A 26,908-nucleotide genomic window follows, 5' to 3' on the forward strand; every position below is an offset into this window, starting at 1 on the left:
TATCAGTGGCTCTCTTATTATAGCTGTAAATAAATGATTGCATTGCTAAATAAATAAATAGTACATGCCTACATGCTCAGTTGCTAGGTCATGTTTGACTCTTTGCAACCACATGGACTGTAAGCTGCCGGGTCCTCTGTCCATGGGATTCTCCATGCAAAAATACTGGAGTGGGTTGCCATTTCCTTCTCCAGGGGGTCTTCCTGACCCAGGGATCGAACCCATGTCTTCTGCATTGGCAGGTGGATTCTTAATCATTGAATCACTAGGAGAGCTGAAGTAATGCATAGATAATAATAGTAAATAGATAAATAAATAAAAAGTAATTAATCATATAAGAAAAAGAAAGTTACTAGAGTCAGAGTTCATCACAGCCCAGATATCAGACTTTTAAAATCTCCTTCAATATTAAATAACTCTAATGTGCAGCCAGATTGAGGCATCAAGTGACTGAAATAGTTCCAGCGTTGCCAGCTCAGATCTCAGGCACAAGGAGCCATCACAGAACTCATTATACAAGTGTACGATGTGCTTTGCTCTGAAAGTGACTTATCATTCACTTACCAATTTCACAAGGAAACAGAATGTACATACTAGGTTTATGTGCCTGAATGTTCATTCATTGTAGTACCAGTTACTGCAACCCCTAGTGAACCGTAATCCTCAATAAGAAACTGAAAATAAATGATGGCATGTGACAGACCACTTTGCATCTTTAAAAAAATGTAGATTATTTTTAGAAATGGAACATCAATCAGGAAGTGTCATTGAAAAAATAATCTGCATTATGAAAGTGAAAGTCACTCAGTTGTGTCCGACTCTTTGTGACCCCATGGATTATACAGTCCCTGGAATTCTCCAGGCCAGAATACTGGAGTGGGTAGCCTTTTCCTTCTCCAGGGGATCTTCCTAACCCAGGGATCGAACCCAGGTCTCCCATATTGCAGGTGGATTCTTTACCAGCTAACCACAAGGGAAGTCCAAGAATACTGTAGTGGGTGGTAGCCTATCCCTTCTCCAGTGGATCTTCCCAACCAAGGAATTGAACCAGGCTCTCCTGCATTGCAGGCAGATTCTTTACTGACTGAGCTATCAGGGAAGCCAATCTTCATTATAGGATCCATCAAAAATTTTGGATAATATCTTTCCATGGATCTAAAATCAATCAAAACACTCTAAAAATACACCAAGTAACCTTTCTTGAGCCATTGTGTTTACCTTTCTTGCTCTTTAATGTTATGCTTTTTCTTTCTCTGAATCTTTTATAACAAATATGAGTGGACATATAACTATATATGCATGTATACATACTCTAACTTTGTTTTGAACTTCTCTGTACTTACACAACCTAGAACTCTTTTTCTCCAAATGTACAGAGATGCTTGAATAGCTAGGTTAATGTACAATAATTTATAAAATAATTTCCCCTCATAATACACTATCATCTTACACATTTTGCTATTATTTTTAAAATGCTGAAATCATAATAGTGTTTATATCATTAAGACTATATGTATTTGTCATTTTTATGGAAAAAAAGTGAACGTGAAAGTTCAGTGGAAAGAATCTGCCTACTAAAGCAGGAGACTCAGGTTCAATCCCTGGGTAGGGAAAATCCCCTGGAGAAGGATATGACAATCCACTCCAGTATTCTTGCCTGGGAAATCCCATGGACAGAAGAGTCTGGTGGACTACAGTCCATGGGGTCGCAAAGAGTCAGCCATGACTTAGCGACCAACTATCACTTCACCTTTTTTTTTTCCAATCACAAAGTAAGTGAATGTCAGGAGACTGTTGTGAAATGTAGGATTTTGCTAATTGGACAAGTGAAAATAGATAAAACCTAATCTACTCAACTCCTTGTTGTTTAGTCACTGAGTTGTGTCTGACACTTTTGGGATCCTGCAGACTATAGCCCTCCAGGCTCCTCTGCCCATGGGATTTTTCTGGCAAGAATATTGGAGTGGGTTGCTATTTTCTCCTCCAGGGGATCTTCCCAACCCAAGGATCGAACTTGGAGTCTCCTGCATTGGCAGATGGATTCTTTACCGGTAAGCCACTTTGGAAGTCCAGATCAACTCCTTGGTTCTTAGGAATTTGATCAGACCTCTTTAGACAAAATATGTGGCCCTGGTCTTAGAGATTTGGAACTATTTCTTCACTGTGAAAAAACGTGTATTTAAGTGTAGAAGGCAAGAAAGGGAAATGTGCGAATCACTGAAAGTTTTATGCTGCTGGTGTCACAGTCAGGGCCCTGCTGGGCATGCCTTCTGTGGTTTCCAACTTCTCAGCAACCTCCTGCCCCAACTTGCCCTGGACTGCCCTGGCCTGGGAGGGGCGGAAAGGGAAGGGCAGCGGGGCTGGGGGTGACAGTCTGCGTGGCAGCAGGAGGGGGTTGATGCGCTGATGTGTTGACCGGGTTTCATTTTCTCAGGTTTCTTTGTTCACCTGCACTGTCGAATGTGAATGTGGTTGATTTGTGGAAAATGCTCAAACTGGCCTCTACTGGTTGGGACTGTGCAAGGAGTAGGTGGGGTATAGCAAGGAAATGAGAACAGTTAAACCACGGCCAACTTTCCTCACTTTCAAAGGGTCACAGCTAATGGATGAAAAGATCCTTCTGCCAGCACATGTGATTGTTATCAGATATACTCTAGACTGTGTGACCCGACTTCCTCATTATTTCTTTGTATAGTTCCTCTGATGAGCTCCTACACGAGTTGGGAACTTTATGCTCAGGATGTTCATATCTGCATCTTTGTCTACGCTCATGACCCTGAAGGAAGGAGCAGACAGGACTTGCAGCACTAAGATCATCCCTGACTTTCCACCAGTCACCTGGGAACTTCCATGATCTGTGACTTGCTGAGGCTGCTCCTTCCTGGTTTCATTTTCTCTGTATAAACGGGGTGACACAAGACCCGATCCTTGACCCAAGTTTCATGGACAGATGTGACATGCTTGATTCCTCACAAGAACAGAGATTTGGAGGGCTGATCTCACCTGTGCAATTGAGCCTGTCATATACGAAGTCATATAAGTTCTCTAAAAGGGAAAAAATGATTTCACAGTCAATCTGAGCAAGGCTTACTAGGGGCACTAACATCAGGTGACAATGTGACGGGTGAATAGCAGAGGGCTGCTCAGACGCATGAGCATGAAGAGCAAGTGTCCCACCCCCTCCCCACCCAGCAGGCCCAGGATGGGGGTCCATGTCCTGGATGCCATCCGTCCAGTCTCAGAGCAAAGTAGGGCTCCACTACTGAGATCATGGCTTCAGCTCTCACATTCTGACCTCAGGGCACATTCAAGTCACATCCTACATTCCTCTTGGTCTCTGTTCTGAGAGCCAACATCTGGGGGCCCTTGCCATCCTAGGAGGACTGGCTGCATCTAACTGGTGCAGCCAGTGTCAGGGGTGGAGTTCCTTCTCAGATTAAAGTCACACCCTGATGTCCAGCTCAGGCCCCATCTGTGGTCGTGCTGTAGACGCGGGTCAGCTTCTGACACAGGACAAATCATTGTGATGACACCACTGAATTCTTGCGGTTTCTGTCCAAGGCCAAACCCAGCATGTTCTCCATGTAAGGAGCTCTCCCTGGTTAGACCCCAGCCTCCCAGGGAGCCTCCAGCTGCATTTCTGTCCTGTGGCCCATTTTTAGACCAAACATGGATGGAGTTGATTAGATCCACATATATGACCAGTTTCCCCCCAAGCCAGACCATTTCCTTCATGCCGTTGGATTTTACTTTAATGATGGTACATAATGAAAGGAAACTGACAGACACGCTTCCTTCCCATGAAGCATTGCATTGAATATTTCTGTTTTACAAAAGCAACTCAAAATATAATTGAGTTCATTTGAATTCAGGCTAGCTAAACGCAAGGGAAAATGATTTCATAGTGTGGGTTCAAAGCTAAACACAAGGGAAAATGATTTCATAGCGTGGGTTCAAAATAAGAGTACTCAGAATATTTTAGGGGCTTTATCTGTGAGAAACTATTATTTCATGATACATAATACAAAATGTCTGGTACCTTTTATATATATTCACAATTCATCATGTCTTCTTGTGATCCTAGTACTTCGGGCCAAATACATAATGCAAAATAAGAAAAACAAAACTAATAATTTTGATATGTTCAGTATTACTTTTTACAATAGTACAAATAGTGAATGTGCATGAGCTAAAAAACAGAAAAGAAATGTAAGGTGTTGAAAAACATAAAATGAAATCTGAGACATGAAACAAGAATTACCTTCTGCAAACCAAAACAAAGAGATTTTGCTTACAAATAAATTCTACTCGAATTTATTAAGAGATGTTTTGATCAGGAACACAAGACTTTTCTCCAACTTTTCATTAAAAGATCACTCAGTCTCATTGAATATAGGGTGGACCTTAACATTATTTTACCAGCCACAGTCATGTGTATGTATATATGTATGGATGTGATACCATGTCTGTGAATCAATAAATTCTTTACTAGCCATTCACTAATATCAGCAGTGGGTGTCCTCCTTTCAACTTTCAAAAAGGAGACACCATCTTCAGTTTTTTCCCTTCTGGTGACTTTCAATTACCTTTTTTAAATTAATTAGCTTATTTTTTATTGAAAGATAATTGATTTACAGAATTTTACTGTTTTCTGTCAAGCCTCAACATGAATCAGCCATGGGTATACATACAACCCCTCTCTTTTGGAACTCCCTCAATTATGTTTTTTTCATGCTGAAAAAGACAGAACTCCCCCAAAATTTGAGATGCAATGTGAAAAGCAAAAAGCTATATTTTACTCTGTATTTTTATAGCAGTTTATGTACCAAACATAAACATGGCAAACATGAGCCATGAGATAGACACTGAAGACACCAAGGATGAGGTCACCCAAGAATTTACTTTAAAGTATTCTGCAAAAAGATCATACTCTTCACATGCCCACATTTTTGCTTTATGTCTGTACACTGTTGTGGAAAAGAGGCTGGAGTGTCTTGGGAACCATGCATTCAGGGCAGGGCTCCTGTTTGTTGCAACTGGCTGCTCTGCTGGCTCTCTTGTCCTATGCCTGCTGCCCAGATACTCCATTCAGTCCACTACTTTTCTCTCTTTTTAAAAAACATATTTTAAAAATAAACTTGACATAAAATATTACATTATTCTCAGTTTTACAAGATAGAAATTTGATATTTTATATATATTGAAATGGTCACCACATTAAGTCAATAGCCCTCACTGTATATAGTTACAGATTTCTTTTTTTTTAATAAGATAAAATTATAAGATCTACTCTTTCTCTTCTTGGTTAAATATTTAAGCAGAGTTACTGCTTTTATAATTGACTGTATGTTAATATGCTCATATGTGTGATACCGAAATATTTCCTTTGATGTTTGGAAGGGACTGAACAGTATTATCAGACCTGGATGCACATGGATTCCATCTTCTGTAGCTGGACCACATCTGTCATCTCAGAAGCTCCAAAACACTCCAGTAGAGCTCTCTAAATCCACCAGATAATTAGGGCACAAAATGGTAATTATCTCTCTCTCTATATATATATAGATATATATACAACACACATATATACCAAATATATGTACATATATACCACGCCTAGTTTATCTGTCCATCTGGTTTTTGGCACTTAGGTTGTTTTTGTGTGTTGGTTGTTATAAACAATGAACACAGAGGTGCTGGTATCTCTTAGTGTTTTTGTTTTCTATGGATAAACACTCAGAAGTGAAATTGCTAGATCATGTGGTAGTTCCATTTCTAACTTATGGAGGAAGCTCCATACTGCTTTCCATAGTGACTATACCAGTTTACATTCCCACCAACAGTGCACAAGGCTTCTCTTTTCTGCACATCTTTAACACTTGCTATTTCCAGCCTTGTTGATATTAGCCATTTTGACAGGAGTGAGGTGAAATCTCATTGTTGTTTTGATTTGCATTTCCCTGAATTTCAGATAAACAAAATATTATTTTTAGTTTAAGTTTGTTCCAAATACTGCAAAGCTTCTTTTTTTTTTAGTTTATAGTTTTATGAATTTTATTAACATCAAGCTAGACATATTTTTCTCTAAAAATAGTTAACAAGTATAATAATAAGACATATCCTGATGGCTGGAAAAACAGATCAGAAATATGAACACTGACTATAAGGTAATGAATGGGATTTGAATGGAGAAGAAAAATAAGATATGCAGATGCACTCAACCTTGCTCAGTTTCAAAGAGATGCTAAGTATTATCTGCCACTAAATTAATGAGGATGGTCATTTCTTCCAATTATCTTCTCATAAGTTGTTTTATTATTAATTTTCTATCTAATATTTATTGAGCACTTACTATGTTCCAAGCTAAAAAGACTGACATTTAGCCAGGAGGCAATAGTAGGGTATACTAATGTCCCACCAGTCAGAAAGGACACCAACTGATTAAATACCATTGCCCAATCTCATACAGCTGTTAAGGGCAAATCTCTCCTCCAATTTAAATTCATAAACTCCCACAGGAATGAATCTGTAGTCACATCACACTCTCCTGATCACTTAAAAATCTTAAAACACATTTTCTTTATAATATAAAGAATCTTAGGACACCAACTATATATGCCTGTAGGCAAATTATAGATATACCTCTGTTGGTTATAGATTATAGATACACTTCTTATATGTATATAAATTATAGATACACCTCTAACTGAATTTGTTACCCAATTCAGTCATGCCAATCTGAATAAAGATGTTAAATACAAAATATATTTACTTATAATAATACCAAAAGTGAAAATTCCTAGAAATAATATTAACTAGAAATATGTAAGACTGATATAAAGAAAACTATACAACTTTTACTGAGAAACAAAGAAGTAATATAAAAGGAGAGACAAACCATGTGGCCCAAAATGAAAACAGGATATTGAAAAACATTAAGTTTTTGCCAAATGAATTCATAGCTTTGCCACAATTCTAACCAATAATCTAAATAGCTGTTTTATAGTGATGGGGGAAAGCAGGACATTTTGAAACACAGTGATTCTAAATTCATTTGGATGGACAGATGAGTAAAATAAGCCCAAGAATATTTGGGAAAAGAAGAAAAGCTTCTATTTTTGTTTTATGTTTTGTTACATTTTGCAAGAGAGGAGACTTGCCCAGTTAGGCACTATGTTGTGTTACAAACAATCACTAAACACACAAATACTGCAAAGCTTCTTGCTTTTATTTTTGTCATTTGAGAAATCTGGAAACCCAATGTGAGGTGGCTTTTTACTTGGGGATGAACATACACTCTCTATCAGAATGATTTGTAACGCAGACACACTCACACATATCCCGTTATTATAGTCAAATGCAGACCAGCATTATAATCTTAATTTTAACAAAACAGGTTCAGTTCTTATTGGGTTTGCTGTTTGTTGTCTCAAACTTTGCTTACAGGTAAAGAGGAAAGGTAGATCGGGGAAAGACTATAGACATTTCAACACGGGACAAGACCATGGCAGCAGCATTAACACTGAAAGCCTGAGCTGCAGGGAACTTAGCCTGATTCAGGTCTGCTCACTCCACTAGGCAACAGGCAAGCTTTGTCCGTGTTTCTCCATCCACCCCCCACCTGATCCCTCTGCTTGCAGTTCTGACCTCTCAGAGCTCAGGTTTCTCTTCTCCTGTGGGGGACGTGGCTGCTCCCAGCCTGCCACAGGGGGCCCTCAAGAAAGGGGTTGGTGTAGAGAGGCGGGGCTCCTCTGCCCGCCTCCCCCAGCACCCACTCCTTCTGGGCTCAGCCTGGTGGCCTTTAAGAGAGATCCTCGCTAACTTCCCTGCCTGTCACATCTGCTGGGAACCCAGTCTCGCTAATGTCCCAGCCATGCTGCGGGCCCCAGCGCTGCTTCTGGTGTTCCTGGCTCTTGGTGAGTGTGTTGCCTGGATGCTCCTGGGATTTTTCTGTATTTTTTGGCAATGGTGTGTATGTGTGTGTGTGCGTGGAGTGGGTCATACTAAGAAATGCTGTTTCCTCATCCTCATGATTTTTTGTTGCTTCTCCCATTGCAGTCACTCAGGCATCTTCCAACATGGAAGAGACCAGGATGTCAATTACCAGGGCGACGGGGTCCTCTGCTATAATCCCTTGTGATCTTCCTACACAAAGCGTCAAATATATCCACTGGTACAAATTCCAGGAGGGAACTGTACCCCGACGCCTTCTCTACTATGATGTCTACTACTCAAAGGTTGTGTTGGAACCAGGAATCAGTCCAGGGAAATATAATGCCTATGAAGCCACAGACAAGACATATAAATTTGTAAACTCAGATCTACAAGAAAGTGATTCTGGCGTGTACCACTGTGCTGTCTGGGAGAAGCACATTGGTTCAGCCTACCTTTACACTGCACTGAAATTTTGCTTGTTGCTGCCGAAAAACATCCCTAGTACACGGGATAGACCAATCCCTGACTCACTTCCTGCTGCCGATTCTCTTTACTTTGAACAGCGAAATCCTTAGCTCATCGCCCATCCCCCAACATTTATATTCAGTTGTTACTCACCCCTTCCTAATAAAGCCACAGTTTTTTCCCCTAAAAGGAGGCCTCTATCTTCAGGCCTCAGGCAAGTAGCTTGTCAGGCCGTATCTTCTTTTAACTCTCCTAGGAGCTGGTGGAGTCTGTTCAACCTCTTCTCTACGAGACAGGCACCTAGGATTGATCTGCTAAGGGAAATACTTAGGAAAGAAAATGGAAAGATTGGGAACCACACTGTGGTCCAGTGTTTAAGAGTCTGTCTTGGAATGCAGAGTAATTGTGTTCTGGAGCAAGCATACCTCCGTGCCTTGAAGACCCTGTTCCATAACTAGAAACCCCTGTGCCACAAGAGAAGACCCCACATGATGCAACAGAGATCCTGCATGTCACAACTAAGACCCAATGCAGAAAGTAAATAAATTTAAAAAAAATAGTAAATAAAAATCACAAACATAAAAAAGAAATGGAAAGCTTAGCTATACTGAATCATTTATCTGACCATTATCCAGAAAAATGGCTGGGAATGAAGCATGTTCAATGTTCAGTAGTATGAAGAGTAAGAAAAGATGAAAATGAAAACTTGGACTTCCTGAACCTCAAGCTGGTATCATATTTCTCTTGAACAAACTGATATTTTCCTCGCATAACCGATCAGGGCGTGGCTGACGTAGTGAAAGTGTAGGAAAACAGTGATTTCTGTAACAATGTTAACCATTGTATTCTTCTTCCACTTTCTTTTGAATTCAGCCCACAACCAGAACTGTTTTATATTAAAATGTCGAGCCAGGAGTTCTTTCCACCCTCTACATTGATGTGGCCAAGTCCCAAACTGGGATGAGGTTTACCAGATTTTTTTTTCCCACTAATTCATCTTAAAGAATGCTTTGGGTGAACAATTAGACAATGAATAGTATCTCTTTCAGCTGAAAAGTCATACGTGAAAGGAGTATGGCTTTCTTATTGGGCTAGATTTAAGGATGTGAAATTCCTGGTGGCTCAGCTCTAAAGAATCCACCTGTAATTCAGGAGCTGCAGGAGACCCGGCTTCGATCCCTGAGTCGGGAAGATCCCCTGGAGGAGGGCATGGCAACCCACTCCAGTATTCTTGCCTGGAGAATTCCATGGACAGAGAAGCTTGGCGGGCTTCAGTCCATAGGGTCGCAAAGAGTTGGACATGACTGAAGCAACTTGGCAGGAACAGAAATGCTAGGTTCACATGTATGTGATCTCATGTGTATTGGATCCTCCAAATTTCTATCAGAGCAGTGTTTCTTAAACTGTGGCCCACCAACCACTTGCATCAGAAGCACCTGAATTGGAATAAAAGTGCTAATTCTAGGTGGCACCCAACTCCATGAATACAAACATTGGAATGAAGGCTGAAAATGTATATTTTTCAAGAAACTCCATAGCTGATTCTTATTCAAGTTGATTTTTAAGAACTGCTGCCCTGGTGGTAACAGATAAAGTGTCACACTTCTCTCTGAAATGGACAGGTTCCCAGCCTGACACAGAAATGCATTCCAGAGTGGTACTCATGGGCTTGTTCCTAACCCAAAACCCTTCCTGTCTTGATGCACCTTGGATTTCCCTGCTTTCCCAGGTCATCATATTTTTGCTTGAGAATCCCACAACTAGGTCAAGTTTCAGGTTCTTCTTATTCCTGTAATTGCAGGGAAGAAGGAATTGGATAGTAAACAAACCAACTTTAACTTGGTTCTCTGTACCAGGGACCTTGTATTTTAACTATTTTACAACTTTAAAAAAGACTGAAGCATAAACTTATTGTCATTTATATTTTTCTAATATTGTTTAGGTTTTGTTCTGCATATTTATTTCCCTGATCTGATTTACATTTTTGTGTAAAGAAATTTTGTGTATTGGGAAAATGTAGAGAATTCTCTGCAGAAGGACTTTTTATCGATGAATTTTTCCTGACTTCTAAGTTCTAGGAATTTTTTTTCAAGGCAAAAAGACATGACCAATCTCTTGAGCAACAGAAAATCATTAAAATGAAACACTAAGATGCCCTTTGATTACTGCATTGGGGTTTCACTGCCCCATCTACCCTGCTGGGAAAGACAGAAATATTCGTCACAGGTCATGGAAAAGAGTAAACGATTTCCTGCTCAATCATGGGGACTGAACTGAGAGGCTGGTTTGACTGGAGTTCTTCTTTCGGACACACACCAGACCTCACTGCTAGCAGCCTGAGAGCTGCTCAGAAATGAAAGACCTTTAGTGATGAGAACCTGAAATTTAGGGTGTATGGTGGCAAGGAGGTCATTGTGCCCGAGTTGGGAGAGAATAGATTCGTGGAGGAGGTGGCCGCCATATTGAAAACAATTCAAAAGTGAATCAAGGATTTTTGGAGGCATCTGTGCAAAGTCTTATGGACTTACTGTGTGCTGTTCAAAAATTGTGATGAAGCATGTCCCTTTCCACTTCAAATGCCCATTTTTTTTTCTATTATACATAGGTGCCCCCACACAGGACACACAATTACCCTGTTCAGCATTTTCAGATTCAATCTCTCCCTCAGTTAAAGGGTTGTAATAAGTGTTCCCACCTTGGAGGGTTTCTGGACAATTCATTGGGTCAATCCATGTAAAGAACTTAGACCCATGCTTGTCACATAGTATGAGTTCAATAACTGTTAGTGCTTGTAACTGTTTTCTGTGGCCTGGCCTCTATGTAAAGAATATACAGATGAAGTAGATAGGAGTCTTCCTCCCAGGAGCAACTTGCAGTCCAGACAGTTGAAGACAAAACTGCAACCTTGGCTGAGATGGCCCCATTACCCTGTGTTTCCTCTGCGGCTGCTGGGAACACTTGACAATGGCTGAGCAACAAGTAATTTCCAGATCTGAACTTGACATCATTTTTCTGACTTAGGTACTATCATATCCTCCCCCACCCCTAAAGCATGATGAACTTGGGATTCAGAGAAACTCTGTAGCATCCAAGATCACAAAGGCATTGATATCAGAAGAGACGCAGTTTGGAGCCAAGCATAAATGTCATTTAAACTTATGCTTTTCCTTACACTATACCCAGAACCAACAAGAAGTAATGGAAGGATAAAGAAGAGATGTGGGGGAGTCAGGGTGATCTGTATATTCACAGAGATGCAGCATGTGTTCTTGTAAATGTATCCAGGTAGGAAAATTGATCCTTTGATGAAAATGGTTGGAACAGAAAGAATTCCTATCTTTCAGATAAAACATGATTAAGCAATATGACAGCTCACATATTTAGAAAATAATGATAGGAGTTGCACTGTGCTATTTACTATGTACCTCAAAGGAAATATCAAATTAAACTAATGATTTGTTCATTTCCTATAGTTAGAAATTAACGGACCATTGAGAATGCTTTGTGGAACCAGAAGATCCAAGTCAATATGTACCTGAAAAATGAGAGGGTCGACATGTGTCACATTTGGCATGGTCGAACCAATAAGAAGGATCATAAATAGTTTCTGTAATTAGGTTTTCTATCCTGGAGGGACAAATATTTGGAAAATAACAACCTGAATTTTCGATCACCCTATATCTGGTTGGCACAGGAAAAAACAGAATATTTACACCCAGCTCCTTCCTTGCCCCTGATTTCTGTGAGATGGGTAGGAATTTCCCTGAAAGACAAGGATGTGTGTAGCTGCCCCACAACCTTGACCATGAAGCTTCATCACACAGACTGTGTCCCAGGATGTTAAAACATCTTTTTCTTTCCTTTCAACCTTGCTAATGGTCATTTTACTTATCTCTTGTGAATTCCTTAGAAATTCTGACAAACCTGTTAATATTTATTGCACCAGTCCTTCTATGCATCCCCATTGTCACTACAGTAACCTGGGTCCTAAAAGACCTCTCAATAGCTCATGGCGATCATCTCTGAAATGTGTCTGCTTCCCAGGGATTGCTCCCCTGACAACCAACCTTCCTGCTCTTTTTCTTCCTAAAGCACAGATCTGATCATATCACTTTCCTCCCTACCACCATCAGTATCTCCTCCTCATTCATTCTTTTCTAAAAATATATATTTGAAAATGCTGTAAAAATTGCTCACATTCCTACTTCTTAAAAAATAACTATTAAGTAAGGATGTCTCCTGTTCTCTTTCTATTCAAAGTTTCCCTACCCAAGGAGCCAATTAGTCTTCTACTTGTTCCTTTTAACTCACATCTCTCAGCTCAGTTCAGTCGCTCAGACATGTCCCGACTCTTTGTGACCCCATGGATTGCAGCACACCAGCCTTCCCTGTCTATCACCAACTTCTGGAGTTTGCTCAAACTCATGTCCATTGAGTTGGTGATGCCATCCAACCATCTCATCTTCTGTTGTCCCCTTCTCCTCCTGTCTTCAATCTTTCCCAGTGTCAGGGTTTTTTCCAGTGAGTTAGTTCTTCACATCTGGTGGCCAACATATTGGAGCTTCATCTCTCTAGACATTGTTTAATATGAACTTCACTTATATTGTGCTTGGTAGAAAACTATTTCTGTTTTCCCAACAGATAATCATCCTAATTTAGTTTTAAAATAATCTTTACATTTCCCTACAATTTAAAAATGACTTACCATATTTTTATATCAACATATGCTTTTGAACTGTGGTGTTGGAGAAGACTCTTGAGAGTCCCTTGGACTGCAAAGAGATCCAATCAGTCCATCCTAAAGGAGAGCAGTCCTGGGTGTTCATTGGAAGGACTGATGTTGAAGCTGAAACTCCAATACTTTGGCCACCTGGTGCGAAGAGCTGACTCATCTGAAAAGACTCTGATGCTGGGAAAGATTGAGGGCAGGAGGAGAAGGGGATGACAGAGGATGAAATGGTTGGATGGTATCACCGACTCGATGGACATGGGTTTGGGTGGACTCTGGGAGTTTGTGATGGACAGGGAGGCCTGGCGTGCTGCGGTTCATGGGGTTGCAAAGAATTGGACACGATTGAGCAACTGAACTGAACTGAACTGATACTTGGAGTATTTGCTAGAGGATTTCTGTTTCATTTATGTCTCAGTATTCATACACCATTATCATATTATGTCAGTAACTTTGCAATAAGGGTTTAGACCTGCTAGGCCAAATGTCTATTCAATTTTATTCTTAAAAATAATTTTTAATAATTTCATATTTAATATTATTTAACTAGCTAACCCTAAGCACTTATACCATAGAACAAAAAATGAAATGTTTTCTTAATTCTCATAAGAATTATAGTAACTTCACAAATGTGAATTTAGGAAAGATCAATATCTTTATGATATTTTGTTTTTCTCACACAAATTTGATGTCTATTTATTCAGATTTAATTTTATGCCCTTATAAAACCTTATACTCTTTCTTCTTATAGCTCTGGAATTTTCTTATAAATTTGACAAATGATTTTATAACTCTTTACTTACTCTTTTGCATTTTATTGGTAAAGCTTTCATGGATTTTGAAAAATAGGCAACTCCTAAAGCTCCTGATAATTTGATTCATGGTCTAGAAAAAGGAAAAACAGAATACAAGGTACCAGAGAGTTATTGAGTGGTACCTCAGATACCACTGAGATCTCAATAGGTCCAAATGGTATTTGACAACTCAAAGTATTAATACTGATAACTCAATTTTCAATTAAAAAAAGGTTTCTAAACAAAATATTCATTCAAATCTCTCATCTTCTCCTGTGTATTAGGGGCTCAGCTACTATAAATGGACAGTTGTCACTGTGACCTTTTATTTTCATTCTCAGGGCAAAGGCACTGCTTGTTGATAGGACTTAGGCCAGGACCAACCAGGTGGATCTGGCATGGACAGAGGGATACTCAACCTGTCTTGTGTGGGTCCTGGAGATGGACAGCTCATCTGTATTCAGAGGAGCACCCAGATGCCTCTGACAACCTTTTTTAACCCTGATCCAAGATGAGTATCTCCAGATTACAAAATAGTCTCCAAGAGTCTTCTTACAACATATCAGAGAAATGGATATTGTTTTCAAGTTTTAGTTTCAATAAAGAATCTATTATTTCAAAGGAGAGAAAATTCTACAAATTTCTTCTTTTATCCTAGGGAAAAAAACAATAACTCACCACAGAACTTATTTTCTTATCTTGTGTTGCCATGGTAAAGAATGTTACCCAGTGAATGGAGAACTTTGTTCACATTTTAGAAGTACACTTGTGATGGAGTATTTGCATTTTCAGTGACTGAAGAGTTTCCTCCTTTCAACAATATAGCCCCAAATCCCTAAGGTTGTCCCTAAGGTTGTTTTGGTATTTGTGAGAAGAGAAGGGTTTTTCTTTGATGCAAACTCTGAGCAGTTTCAACAGATTTGAACACCTGGAAATTAAAAAAAAAAAAAAAGGCTTAATTCTTTGAATACTATTACTGGAAATTTAGGAAGGCAGGTGGTTAACCCGTTGGTGGTGAACTCTTCTTTTCCTGTTTTTATTCCTTTCATCTTTCATCAGTGTCTTCAATGACTTCTCCTCCATGGAAAGCAGATATTTGGGTCCTTTTGTCTGAGGAAAGTTAATAAAACATCAGATACCATAAAACCTATGTTTAAGGACTTTCAAAAGAATCCAGAAGATCATATTTCCAGTACAAAATTTTTAACTTCCAGTCATGATATGGAGTTAGGAGAAGGCTAAGATTATTGTAGGAGCTTCAACCAGTGTGACAGCGCAGGTTGGAAGAAGATATTTGGAAAAGCAACTGAGCTCATAGTAGCTCCCCCTGGTAAGTAATGGTTTTCTCTTCCTTTCCTTAGTTATGGGAAAGTGACAGGTGTTTTTTTTTTTTTAGAGAAAACAATCTGTGTTGTGTGTTAAGTCGCTTTAGTCATGTCCACCTCTTTATGACCCTGTGGACTATAGCCTGCCAGGCTCCTCTGTCCATGGAATTCTGCAGGCAAATTTCTGAAGTGGGTTGCCATTTCCTTCTCCAGGGTATCTTCTTGACCCAAGGATCTAAAGTATTCACTTTATCTAACTGCCACATGGTTGGTCTTAGCATATGAACAATTCCGCAGGTACTGGTCACTGTATATGGAAACTCAACTACTTTGTAAATGACTTATTCTCTCCTCAAAAACAGAATGGGATTTTTCTTTGAAAATACACACACACAAACATAAACTATTAAAACAGACTCAGAATAGATAGTAAAATATTTGAGGGCCTTGTCTTTTTTATTGTTTCGTTTATGTGTCAGTATTCTTACACCATTAACATATTATGTCATTACATCGGTATAAGCTATTGATTCGATTTCCTTTCCTTCTAGACAATCTATTAAGTGCGAATCACTTTTCTTAATTATTTCTTCTCTACAGTTTGAGATAAAACACAGTGTCCTTCTCTCCCAATACTTTACAAAATTACATTATTGGTTTTCATCTCACCTCTAAAATCTGTACATAAAAGTTCTTATAGTAAATGACTATAGAACATAGGTAAATCCCATTTCTTATTACTGTAGCTTCTTAGAGGGAGGCTGAGATCAGTTGAAATTTATGCAGGCACATCTCTTGTTACATTGCCTGGATATGGATCAGTTTCATGGAATTTGTGAGCTCAATGAGCCCTGTCTTCCCTGGTGGCTCAGATGGCAAAGAATCTGCCCGTGATGCTGGAGACCCGGGTTTGATCCCTGGTGAAGCAGATCCCCTGGAGAAGGGAATGGCTACCCACTCCAGCATTCTTGTCTGGAGAATTTCATGGACAGAGGAACCTGGTGGGCTATAGTCCATGGGGTTGCAAAGAATCAGACATGACCGAGAGACTTTTACTCCCTCACTTATGAGCCATGTCAGCTCCAAAGTCCATGAAAATAGTTTACATGGTTGAACATCCTCTTCTGGCCATTCTCTCAGCATTTATTTATTGAGGACAGTTTCTGTGTTGGATGTTGGAGATAAAAGAGTAAGCTAGACAAAGATAGAGCAAGTTCCAACACTCAAACAGCTTCTATTCTACCAGTTGAGCTTTATAGATTCTGACTTGATTGGGACCCATGTTCTATGATCCGTGGCTGCTAGACAGACGGCTGATTTTGGGTTGATGGACTTGTTTCTTTCTCAATTGACGTAATAGTTATAGCTTATAAAACTCTTATATTTTATCTGGTGGAAGAATTTAATGAAATGTCCTTAAGTCATCCCACTAAAGAGAATTTTAGTATCAACTGCTATTTACTGAGAATCAGACAGCATAAGAAGTTTCAGTGCCGTATCTGATTCCTCAACAGCAATCATCTTATTCCCAGTTCATACATAAGGACACTGAGGTTTCAAGAACCTCAGTTACTAGTGTAAATTCACCTGACAAGATACATTGCAAAGTTTAGGATTCAATAGGGATTTGTCTATTCCAAAGTGCATGATCTGAACTGTTATTGATGTTAGAAACATTTAAGTCATGTTTTTATATCCTGAGTATTTACCGTTCCATAGACTGACCTTTTCCAGTATTCTCACCTGAAAAACCCATGGTCAGAGGAGTCTGGCAGGCTGCAGTTCAAAAGGTCCCCAAGAGTCAGACACAACTGAGTGAATGAGCACTCAGCCTGACCTTTAAAATGAGTGCTTTAATTGACTACTTAGTAGTTTATAATTTACTTTACTCTTATGTGTGAAAACAATGCTTCTGTTCCTCTTTGGTAGTTAAAGATATATTTATTCTAAGTGACATTCTTGACCAAGAACTGACTTTATACTGAAAACCTTTTTTGAAAGGAGATTTAAAAAGATTCAGGCAAAATAGTGAGAAAAGATGGAACCCTACTCCCAATGGATGTGAGATGGAAACAGAGTTAATCCAAGCAGCCCAGAGAGAGAAGGGACAGTTCTTCAGTTCTTGACACATTCATACCTTACGTGGTATGCTGAAAGTCACTTCTGTGTCATGGTAGCAGAGTCAATTTCTCCATATATTTATGTAAATATTGAAAAAAAGCTGGACACAAATTCAAAACAGATGCAATTCTGTATGTCTTGCATCTATCTCACAGAACTAGGATTGTAAACACGTTATCTGATTCCTCATGCTCTGTTGGAGTTAGAACTTACTAAATTATCAAAACCCAGGGCAGAAAAAGACACACGATATTTGTCATTTTATATGTTGCTTGTTTCCAAACTCCATTTGAGAAGACCTAAGATAAAAACACACATACAGGGAATTCCCTGCTGGACCAGTGGCTGGGTCTCTGAATTCCCTGTGTGGGAGCCTGGGTTCACTCTCTTATCAGGGAGCTAGATCCCACATGTGGCAAAGAAGAGCCTGTGTGCCACAACTAGAGACCTGGTGCATTCAAATAAATAAAGATTTAAACACACACACACACACACAGACAGGTTCAGGCGGGGCAAAAATAGGAATAGAAAATCAAAGGCACTCAGGAAAGTAGAAGGAAAAAGGCCTGTGAAGACCTGGCAGGAAGCACAGGGTAAGATTTCATTCTCAGACATAGGAGAGATATGTGTATGTTCTATCTCTATAAACAAGTGATTAAAAATTTTAAAAGTTGAAAAAATGTAGTGGAATAATATTTTTAATTAAGTGATAAAGAAGCACATCAAATTTTCCAACAAGGTATGCTAAAATAATATTAGAGATCTCAATGCAAGAGTTTTTAAAAAGTGAAGTGAAAGGGGGACATTGGCTTCAACATCTGTTATATAAATTGGAAGAAATGGTCTTTAAATAAATCCAGTTTTTGCTTCCAGGGCATCAATGTTACAAACATCATAAGGTTTAATGTCATTCAGAGATGACCCTGCAGAGAGGGTCAGGCAGGGAAGGTTTTCATGATGCAATATGACTCTAGGAGAATCTGAGGACCAGGTATCCTGCCATTTCTCTAGTCATCCTGTCTTGAAGGCCCACTGCAAGGACTCACAAGTTGAACTCTGTTCAGGAGCTGGATAGAAGTCAATTCAAGGCTAAAATTTCTAGTCAAAGCTTGGAGCCAAAATCAATTGTGGTCTTGATTGGGGGGAATGCCATTTGTTTTGTACAAAACAAGTGAAACAGTTTCATATACTAACTGCATATGTTAGGTTTTAACCAATGTTCCTTTTGATTTTTTTAACCCTGGAAATACAGTGGCTAAGACAAGACTAGTAATTTTCCATCAATTTGGTTTGTGAAAGGCATGTTTCCTGTGATGATGCAGTTGAGGATTTCAGACAGTTGAGAGCACAGTGGAATTGCAATCAAGGAAACCAGTGTTCAAGGTTAACTGGCAGGGATTTACATGAACATCTTCATTTTCAAATAAATAAAGCATCAAAGGCTTTAATTGACCCAATTGGCTCAGTCACAGAGCTTATAAGGAAAATGAAGCAGGATAAGAAGCCTGGTCTCTTGAACTGAAGGCCACCATAGTTTCCCTAGGATTTGAAGAAGTCAGAGAATCTAAATTAGTCTAACAATTTCTATATGGGTTGAATAATTTTGAAACTATTATAGAAAAATATTTGTTAACGGAATAAAATTTTTGTCATAGGTAGATAGCAGGAGAAAACAATTTCTTTTCAAGGGAATTGGGGAAGGCAAGAAACAATTCAAGGAAAAACATATGGTTAAGAATGTTTAGGAAAAAATGGGAATGTGAAAGGGGATTAGATGTGGAAATCTTAGGAAGAATTTTAAAACAAATCCCTGTTTGTAAAGGGCACTATGGAAAAACATTGTGCAAGTAACCTAATAGGATTTGTCTTGTGTACATGTGGATTACCACTAAGGATTCATGTTTGAAGTGTGCAGTCATCTTGAAAGTGTTTGGCCCAAGGTTTAAATTTGTTATTATAAGTAAGTTTTGTGAGTTGACACATTTCCTTTTCTGATGTGGAAAGGGTGTTTTCAAAGAAAACTTTGGAATCAGGTTGACTTGGAATTTTAGGTGCACCACTTACTGCTTATGTGAATCTGGGCAATTATTTTCTGGCCTCAGTATCCTAATCCATAAAGTGGGAAAATAATGTATACCCAGTAGGGGTTGTATAAAAGTTGAATGAGATAGTTTGTAGCTATCATATTTGGTACATTGTCTTGGCATATGATAGGGAATGTATATGTGTACCTACACTCAATTCAAATGTTAAGGGAGAATTGTATGCAGTAGGGAGTTGTTTGCAGACAAGAATGCTGACTGAATAAAAATTCTCCAGAGAATACAGTTGTACTTTTAACTCCTCAAATGGAAAGTTATCTTACTGTCCATTCACGCAAAAAATTGAATTTGGAGATATTTGTCTCTCCTTAGCATACTTTTCCCACTTGACAAGAAAAATGAGTTATAAATATGTTTTTTAATATGTCCTATAGAGACATATTTTCATAGTTACCTGGTCTTCTCCCTCAACCTATTCCCACCACACACTCCCATTCACCCTAAAGCAGTTTCCATTATAATAGAATAAAATAGATTTTTATATAATAAATGTGTTCATGAAGGCTGGAAGCATTGATATGGGCAGTTAAAAGTCATACCCCATCGTAACTTGTGGACAAAGAATAAATGCAAAGGTTAATCCAGCCTCTGTTACATATTAGTGGGGACTTTTAAGTTTTATGATGTCTTGAACCTCTCTTCCCACTGAAAATAAGAACAATAAAACATACCTCACGACCTACTGTGGATGAACAGCCAGGCTATAATTCAATGACAAATTTTCTTCCTCTTACCACTTGCTAGATTGCTCCAAATCACACCAACATTTGTGTTTGTGTGATAACTCTTTTTAATTACTATTTCATTTTCTCCTACAGATAGAGACCTTGATATAGACATGTCCCCCAAGCCCACTATGTTTCTTCCTTCGATTACTGAAATCAAGCATGATAATACTGGAACATATCTTTGTCTTCTGGAGAATTTTTTCCCTCATGTTATTAAGGTTTATTGGAGACAAAAAGGAGGCAACAGAGTTTTGCCATCCCAGGAGGGAAATACCCTGAAGACTGCTGACACATACATGAAGTTCAGCTGGCTGACTGTGTCTGGAAACTCCATGGGTAAAGAACACATGTGTATCGTCAAACATGAGAAAAATAAAAGAGGAACTAATCAAGAGGTTCTTTTTCCGCCCGTGAATGAAGGTATGTGAATAGAAATATTAGAACAATTAGAAATATTAGAACAATTTTTCAAAGGGATACGCCACCTCTTCTGTCAAGCATTAATGAAAAGCAAATGCAAATCTTTCTTAAATTTCAAGCTATTTCCTTACAGAATTAAAAAAAAAAAAGTTTAGGGTTTGAAATGCAAAAAAGAAAGAGAAAAGTTTACCTAAACTTTATCAACCTCAGTTTCATCATCCAAAATATTAAAGTCATAGTAAAGTATTTTGGGGTTGTTATATGGTTTAAATCAAACAACATATATGGAAGCACCTAACAATTTAGCACACTATAAACACACAAAAAGAGATTCCACTGTTGAAGATCTTAGTTTATTAGGAAGTAAGAGTAATTGTATGTCTTTTATGAATGTTCTATTCATCAAACAAAGTCATGTAATTTCAATCTTGCTTTACTCAAACTGTAGTCCAGAAACGAGTCTTAACTTCAGATTGATGTGCTTATGAGCAAGCCAGAGTGCAGATCAGCAGAAAGCAGAGTAACTTGGCTACTGTACGTTTATGATGGTCCATGGTGTTAGGTTTCTAAGATTTGGATTTTTTTATATATCACTTGGAGTAAAATTTTGTGATTAAAGATGGGGTGAGGCTAGAGTACACAGACTTACATTCTACATAATGAATGTATTTCTTGCCATTGGAAAATGCCTCTCACCAACTTTCATTGAAGTCTAGCACGTGCCAGGCCTGAAGGGAGTGTGGATGAACACACTCAGGTGAATTACTGTCCTTTCTATAATTACTCAAAAGTTTAAGTCACTTAGAGTCCTGCATCATATAAACACACTGACTGAAGGTCCCAGAGGGCTCATATGAAGGAATCAGAAGTCCCTTTAAACAGCGAGAAACAAGCCCATTATAGCATGTGCAGCCAGTTTTGCTGTGTGCCTGTCTGAATTTCTTTCTTTTTTTTCAGTCTGAATTTCTGAAGTAAGTCTTTATCTTCTCTGACCCTTAGTTTGTCCCGTGATCAAATTAGGTCCAAACATTTGCTTTGGTCTTTTCTTGGAGCTGTGAAGAGCAAATGAAATAATGTCAGTGAAAACACTTGCTTTAGATAACATGACATAGATGTATTTATTCATATATTCATTGTATTTTTATATCCTTTCCTAAAACTCTTTAAAAGTAAGATTACAAAATCGTCCTAAATTTTTGTTTTACCATAAGAAAAAGAAGGGAAGCAGATATGCAGAATGCTAGTTTAATATAACGATGGGCTTAATTGTCCTTAATTTTTAATTTTTCAGGTGATCAGGGAAAAATAAGAATTAAAATAAGTTTCATAGTGACGATTATCGTAAAGGAAACAAATTCCAGTTTATAATGTGTTTCACTTGGCACTTAATTGACTAGGCAATGTTTCCCATTGACTACTCATGACAGCCAAGCTAAGAGGGCATTTCTTTTAATGCCATTCTACAGCAAATTTCTAAGGAGGAACCAAAATGACTATTGTGACCGTTTTCTTCCAGTCCAACAAATTATTATGTATACAAATAAATATTTCACTTACATGTATGCCTTTTTAACTGGAGAAGGGAATGGCAGCCCACTCTAGTATTTTTGCCTGGAGAGTCCCATGGACAGAGGAGCCTGGTGGGCTACAGTCCATGGGGTCGCAAAGAGTCAGACACTGCTGAGTGCTAACACTTTGATGTCTTTCTAAAAATTGTAAATAAACCCAGCTCTCACCTCAGGTTTTTTTTTTTTTTTTTTTTTTTAAGAAATTGTCTTTCCTTTTTTAATAATTTTATTTCTTTATGGCTGTGCTGGGTCTGTGTCGCTGTGCGCGGGCTTTTCTCCAGTTGTAGTGAGTGGGAGTTACTCTTCCTTGTAATGCACAGGCTTATCAGGGTGTCTTCTCTTGCTGTGGAGCATGGGCTCTAGGGAGCGCAGGCTCAGTAGGTGTGGTGATTGGGCTCAGTTGCTCCAGTGTGTGGAATCTTCCTAGACCAGGGATCGAACCCAGGCCCCTCACATTGGCAGGCAGATTCCTATCCACTGCTCCACCAGGGAAGTCTTCCCCTTAGGTTTTCTATAGCTAGAGGACTATAAATGGGATTTGGCCTATTTTTCAATCCTCAAAGGAATCGCACTGAAATGCTGAACTCCTGTAATAAAATCATTATTGCTAAAAATATTTAAGAAAGGAAACTGTTTTTGGTGTGGAATTCTGTTTTCTGTCTATAGATTAATTTTTCTGCATTTCTATGTATTATTTCTATGAAGTACTTTTCACAGCTTTGTCTCATTTAATCTCCCTCAACGATACTTAGAGTTCTGACTCTGCCATCACTGATATGACTCTAAGCAAGTTACTTACCATCTGATTCTTATTTCCTCCTTTGTAACATGGAATCCTCCAAAATACACCTCACTCCAGTGTCAGTGGGAGATTAAATGACATACTGCATGTTCAGTATGTACATTCAGTATGTACATGTTCAGTATGTAAGCGAGTGCCTGGCACAGTAATAATTACTCAATGGCTATTAGCCTTATCAGTATTGTTTTCTAATTCCCACACATACCACAACTGCAAGAGTATCAGATGCTGGAGATATGAGTGATGTAGAAAGGTGTGACTGGTTTTTTATTTTTCCTCGACGGGAAATTTGCTGGAGCCAGACTCCTTCAAATAAGAGATCCTGTTTTACTTTCTGGGATTGGATGAATTTGTTTTGATGCTGAACTGATCTACTGAATTACGCAGAATCAGACCAACTCTTCCTGGATTGTAGGGCTCATATTTTTTAATGAGTGTTTCTTTCTCAGCAGATTATCTACTTATATATGTGTGTTTTAATAATACATGTATAAACACAAATGCACATTGCCAAATAACAGGTGTGAAAAATTGACGAATAATTGTTCTCTTATTTCTTGTAGTTGTCTCGTCAGTTGTCACTACTACTAAACCTCCAAATGATGGTTTGAAGGATAAAAGTGGTAAGTTTTTGTCTATGTTTGCCTTTATGTCATGTTTCAGTCTTTTTTTCCTTCTTATCCCACATCTCTTGCATCTCCTGCATTGCTTTCTGACGAATTTCCCTTTTGAAGTCTACCTGGCTTAAAGTAAAAAGACCAATTATCTGCAATTGTGGGGCTCATCATCGTTATACTTTTAATGACTCCTCTTCTGTCAGGAGAATATATTCTATCAGGAGAATACATATATGTGTACAGACATATAGACACAGACACACACATGTATGTACAGACATATAGACAGACTAAAATAACAGGCAGGGACAATTGATCATATATATATATACACACACATGCATATATGACTTCCCAATATAAAGAATCTGCTTGTAATGCGGGAGACTTGAGTTTGATCCCTGGGTCAACAAGATCCGCTGGAGAAGGAAATAGCAATCCACTCCAGTATTCTTGCCTGGAAAACCCCATGAACAGAGGAGCCTGGTGGGCTATAGTTAATGCGGTCACTAGAGTTGGACATGACTTGGTGACTAAACCACAGCCATGGCTTCCCAGGTGGCCGGGTGGTAGGGAATCCACCTGCCAGTGCAGGAAATGCAGGAGGTCTGGGAGATGTGGGTTCAATCCCTAGGTCCGGAAAATTCCCTGGAGGAGAAAATAGCAACCCACTCTAGTATTCTTTCCAGAAGAATCCCATGGACAAGGAATCTGACGGGCTACAGTCCACGGGGTAGCAAAGAATTGGACAGGACCCAGCAATGGAGCATGCACATAGATGTCTATATGCACATACACATGCATATACATATCACACTGTCAAAAATAGACATACACAATCAACTAATACTTGCTCTCCTTTCTTCTAGAAAAACAAGTCCCTGTTGGAAATTCTACAAAAGCATGTCTGAAAGATGAAAACAGTAAGTTTTTGTTTAGTTTTGTTGTTATGTCAGCTACAGCACTTTTTTCCACCATATAAAATTAACTTTTGAACTTACGTGGTTTAAGGTAAAAAAGCTATACTGTTGGGATTTGCAGAAATAGACTGAGTGGTATTTTAAGTAAATCTATCATCATTTCTTGGGCTTGGTGGCTCAGTGATAAAGAATCTGCCTGCCAATGCAGGAGACACAGGTTCAATCCCTGGGTTGGGAAGATCCCCTGGGAAAAGAAGTGGCCACCCACTCCAGTATTCTTGCCTGGGAAATCCCATGGACAGAGGAGCCTGGTGGGCTACAGTCCATGGATTCTCAAAAGAGTCGGACACGACTTACCTACTACATGTTATAACTTCCTACGGGTCATCTTAGCACAATAAATGCTGGTTTTGGTGTGAGATGACTCTAAATTAGAAACTGTCGTGATAGATTCTGAACCATTTACACAGTGGATTTCATTTGTTAGTGTGGCTTTTTTTTTCTAATGACCAGGGAAACATGATATGTCTTTGCTTCTAGTATTTTGGTTGTGCTAGTAGTTAATACGTGAAAAGACACTTACTGAAATCTTCTTATATGGAAGGTGTTGTGCTGTATCTTGCATGCATTTTCTGTGCATGCAATGTTCTCTTTACTAAACCCCACTATCCACCCTCTGTGAACACCAGAAAACTTCATGGATTGTAACTTTTGTAGGAATCTAACTAATGCACAACATATAATGGCTCAGATGCTTCCAAATCAACAATTCCACTTGATGTTTATGCTATGTCTGGGGTATTTATCACATGTGGAGATGCAGAGCTCCAGAGCAGTTAAGAATGTGTTCTTTACAGTCAGGTTGCTAGGAATGAAATACGGTTTCTGGTGTTTTCTAAATGTGTGACATCTGGCAAATTCATTCTCTCCATTCACAGTTGACTTGTAAAATGGAAATGAAAATAAAAATCTTATAAATTATTGTGAAATGAAGTAAGATTAGAGTTTTGCTTACAAAGCTCTTAGAATAAATGCCTGGTATCTGGATCATGGTTAATGAAGATTAGCTGTTTTTATTACTTAGAGTCATAGTGAGGGCAAAGAAATTGCTAAAATCTCTCAAAAATTCTTTTTTCCCACTGCACTAATTCATTAAAAACACAAACTTACTTTTTAATATTTAGAAAGGTTCTAAGTGAATTTAGCAGAAGTTGTTGATTGACTTGAACTTTAAGTTGGATTCTGAGTTGTTCTGGTGGTGGTGTGATGGTAGTGGTGGTCCTTGTTGACTGTGGGGATTGGTGATGCTGGGGTGTCACTTTATAGAAGGTTGTCAGAAATAAACAACTGTGACCTCATCCCATCACTGTGTACTGACCTTTCAAAAGAACAGGCAACTAATCAAAGGACTTCTCCTAGATACCCTGCAGCTGCAGCTCATGAACACCTCTGCCTATTACACATACCTCCTCCTCCTCGTTAAGAGCACGGTCTACTTTGTCATCATCACCTCATGTATGTTCAGAACAGGCCTCTGGGGCAATCAGAAGAGTTCGTGACAGAGGGGCCCCATAAGAGGATCAGCGTTCCTTTATCATCCATGGTCTCTAAAAGCTCTGCTGAGAATCTAGCCTGGTTTTTATTCTGGATTTGGGTTATTTCATGTGTTATTTTTATATTATGTCTTTATTTTGTAAGAGTTTTTTAAACCATTGGGCAAACAGACAGTTTGACTCTGTAACAAGAAATTCTGCCATTACTCAGGGGCAGGACCCAGGGTGGGTCGGGACAGCCTCTCCCCTCGCTGTCCCCACAACCTCGTCAGCTCCCTGGGCTCCTGAGTCTTCACGCATCTCAGCACACACAGCGGGCAGCTCCCCATCTCTTTCCTCAGCGCCTCCCCCCAGATCATGACCCTGACCCTCCCTGCCACACACCCTGGGGCTGCCAGCTTTGCTACTTGAATTCTGTACTTTCTATTTCATAATAGACGCAATTAATAAAAGAAAAACTCAAAAGTCTGTTTTTGTCTGTGTGTACTTTAATTTTATGAAATCTGACCAAGGTAAAAGACAGCATGACAACCGAGCTATCAAATTCAGCCCTGGTTGTAATAATGATCAACAACACATTTCTAAGTCCTTCCCTGGGATGGTGGTTAAGGCACTTTCTTTGGGGCATTGGCCCCAAGGGGATCCATAGCCAAAGTAAGGTGCCTGGGTTCTTTCTCTTTTAAAGTCAGTGGATTCAAACTTATTGGTTCGGGACATTCCTGTGGTGACTGACACTCAACTGACTTTCTCAGTGTGTGCTCAGATCTGTGCTAGTGTCTCTTAAGCACTGCCTGCTGATCCTCATATCAACCCCATGAGAACTGCACCA

The 26,908-nt window shown here is 39.0% G+C and overlaps 1 gene segment (V, D, J or C); it reads left to right on the plus strand.

Annotated features, from left to right (window-relative positions):
* Positions 1–7,811: 7,811 nt before the first annotated feature.
* Positions 7,812–26,463, plus strand: LOC136170586 (T-cell receptor gamma chain C region C10.5-like). The segment is given in 7 exon segments: positions 7,812–7,916; positions 8,059–8,376; positions 15,203–15,253; positions 20,290–20,619; positions 23,553–23,612; positions 24,476–24,529; positions 25,946–26,463. Coding segments are annotated over 7 exon segments (996 nt in total).
* Positions 26,464–26,908: the final 445 nt, after the last annotated feature.

Source organism: Muntiacus reevesi, chromosome 6 (assembly GCF_963930625.1).
Source record: "Muntiacus reevesi chromosome 6, mMunRee1.1, whole genome shotgun sequence".
NCBI lineage: Eukaryota > Metazoa > Chordata > Mammalia > Artiodactyla > Cervidae > Muntiacus > Muntiacus reevesi.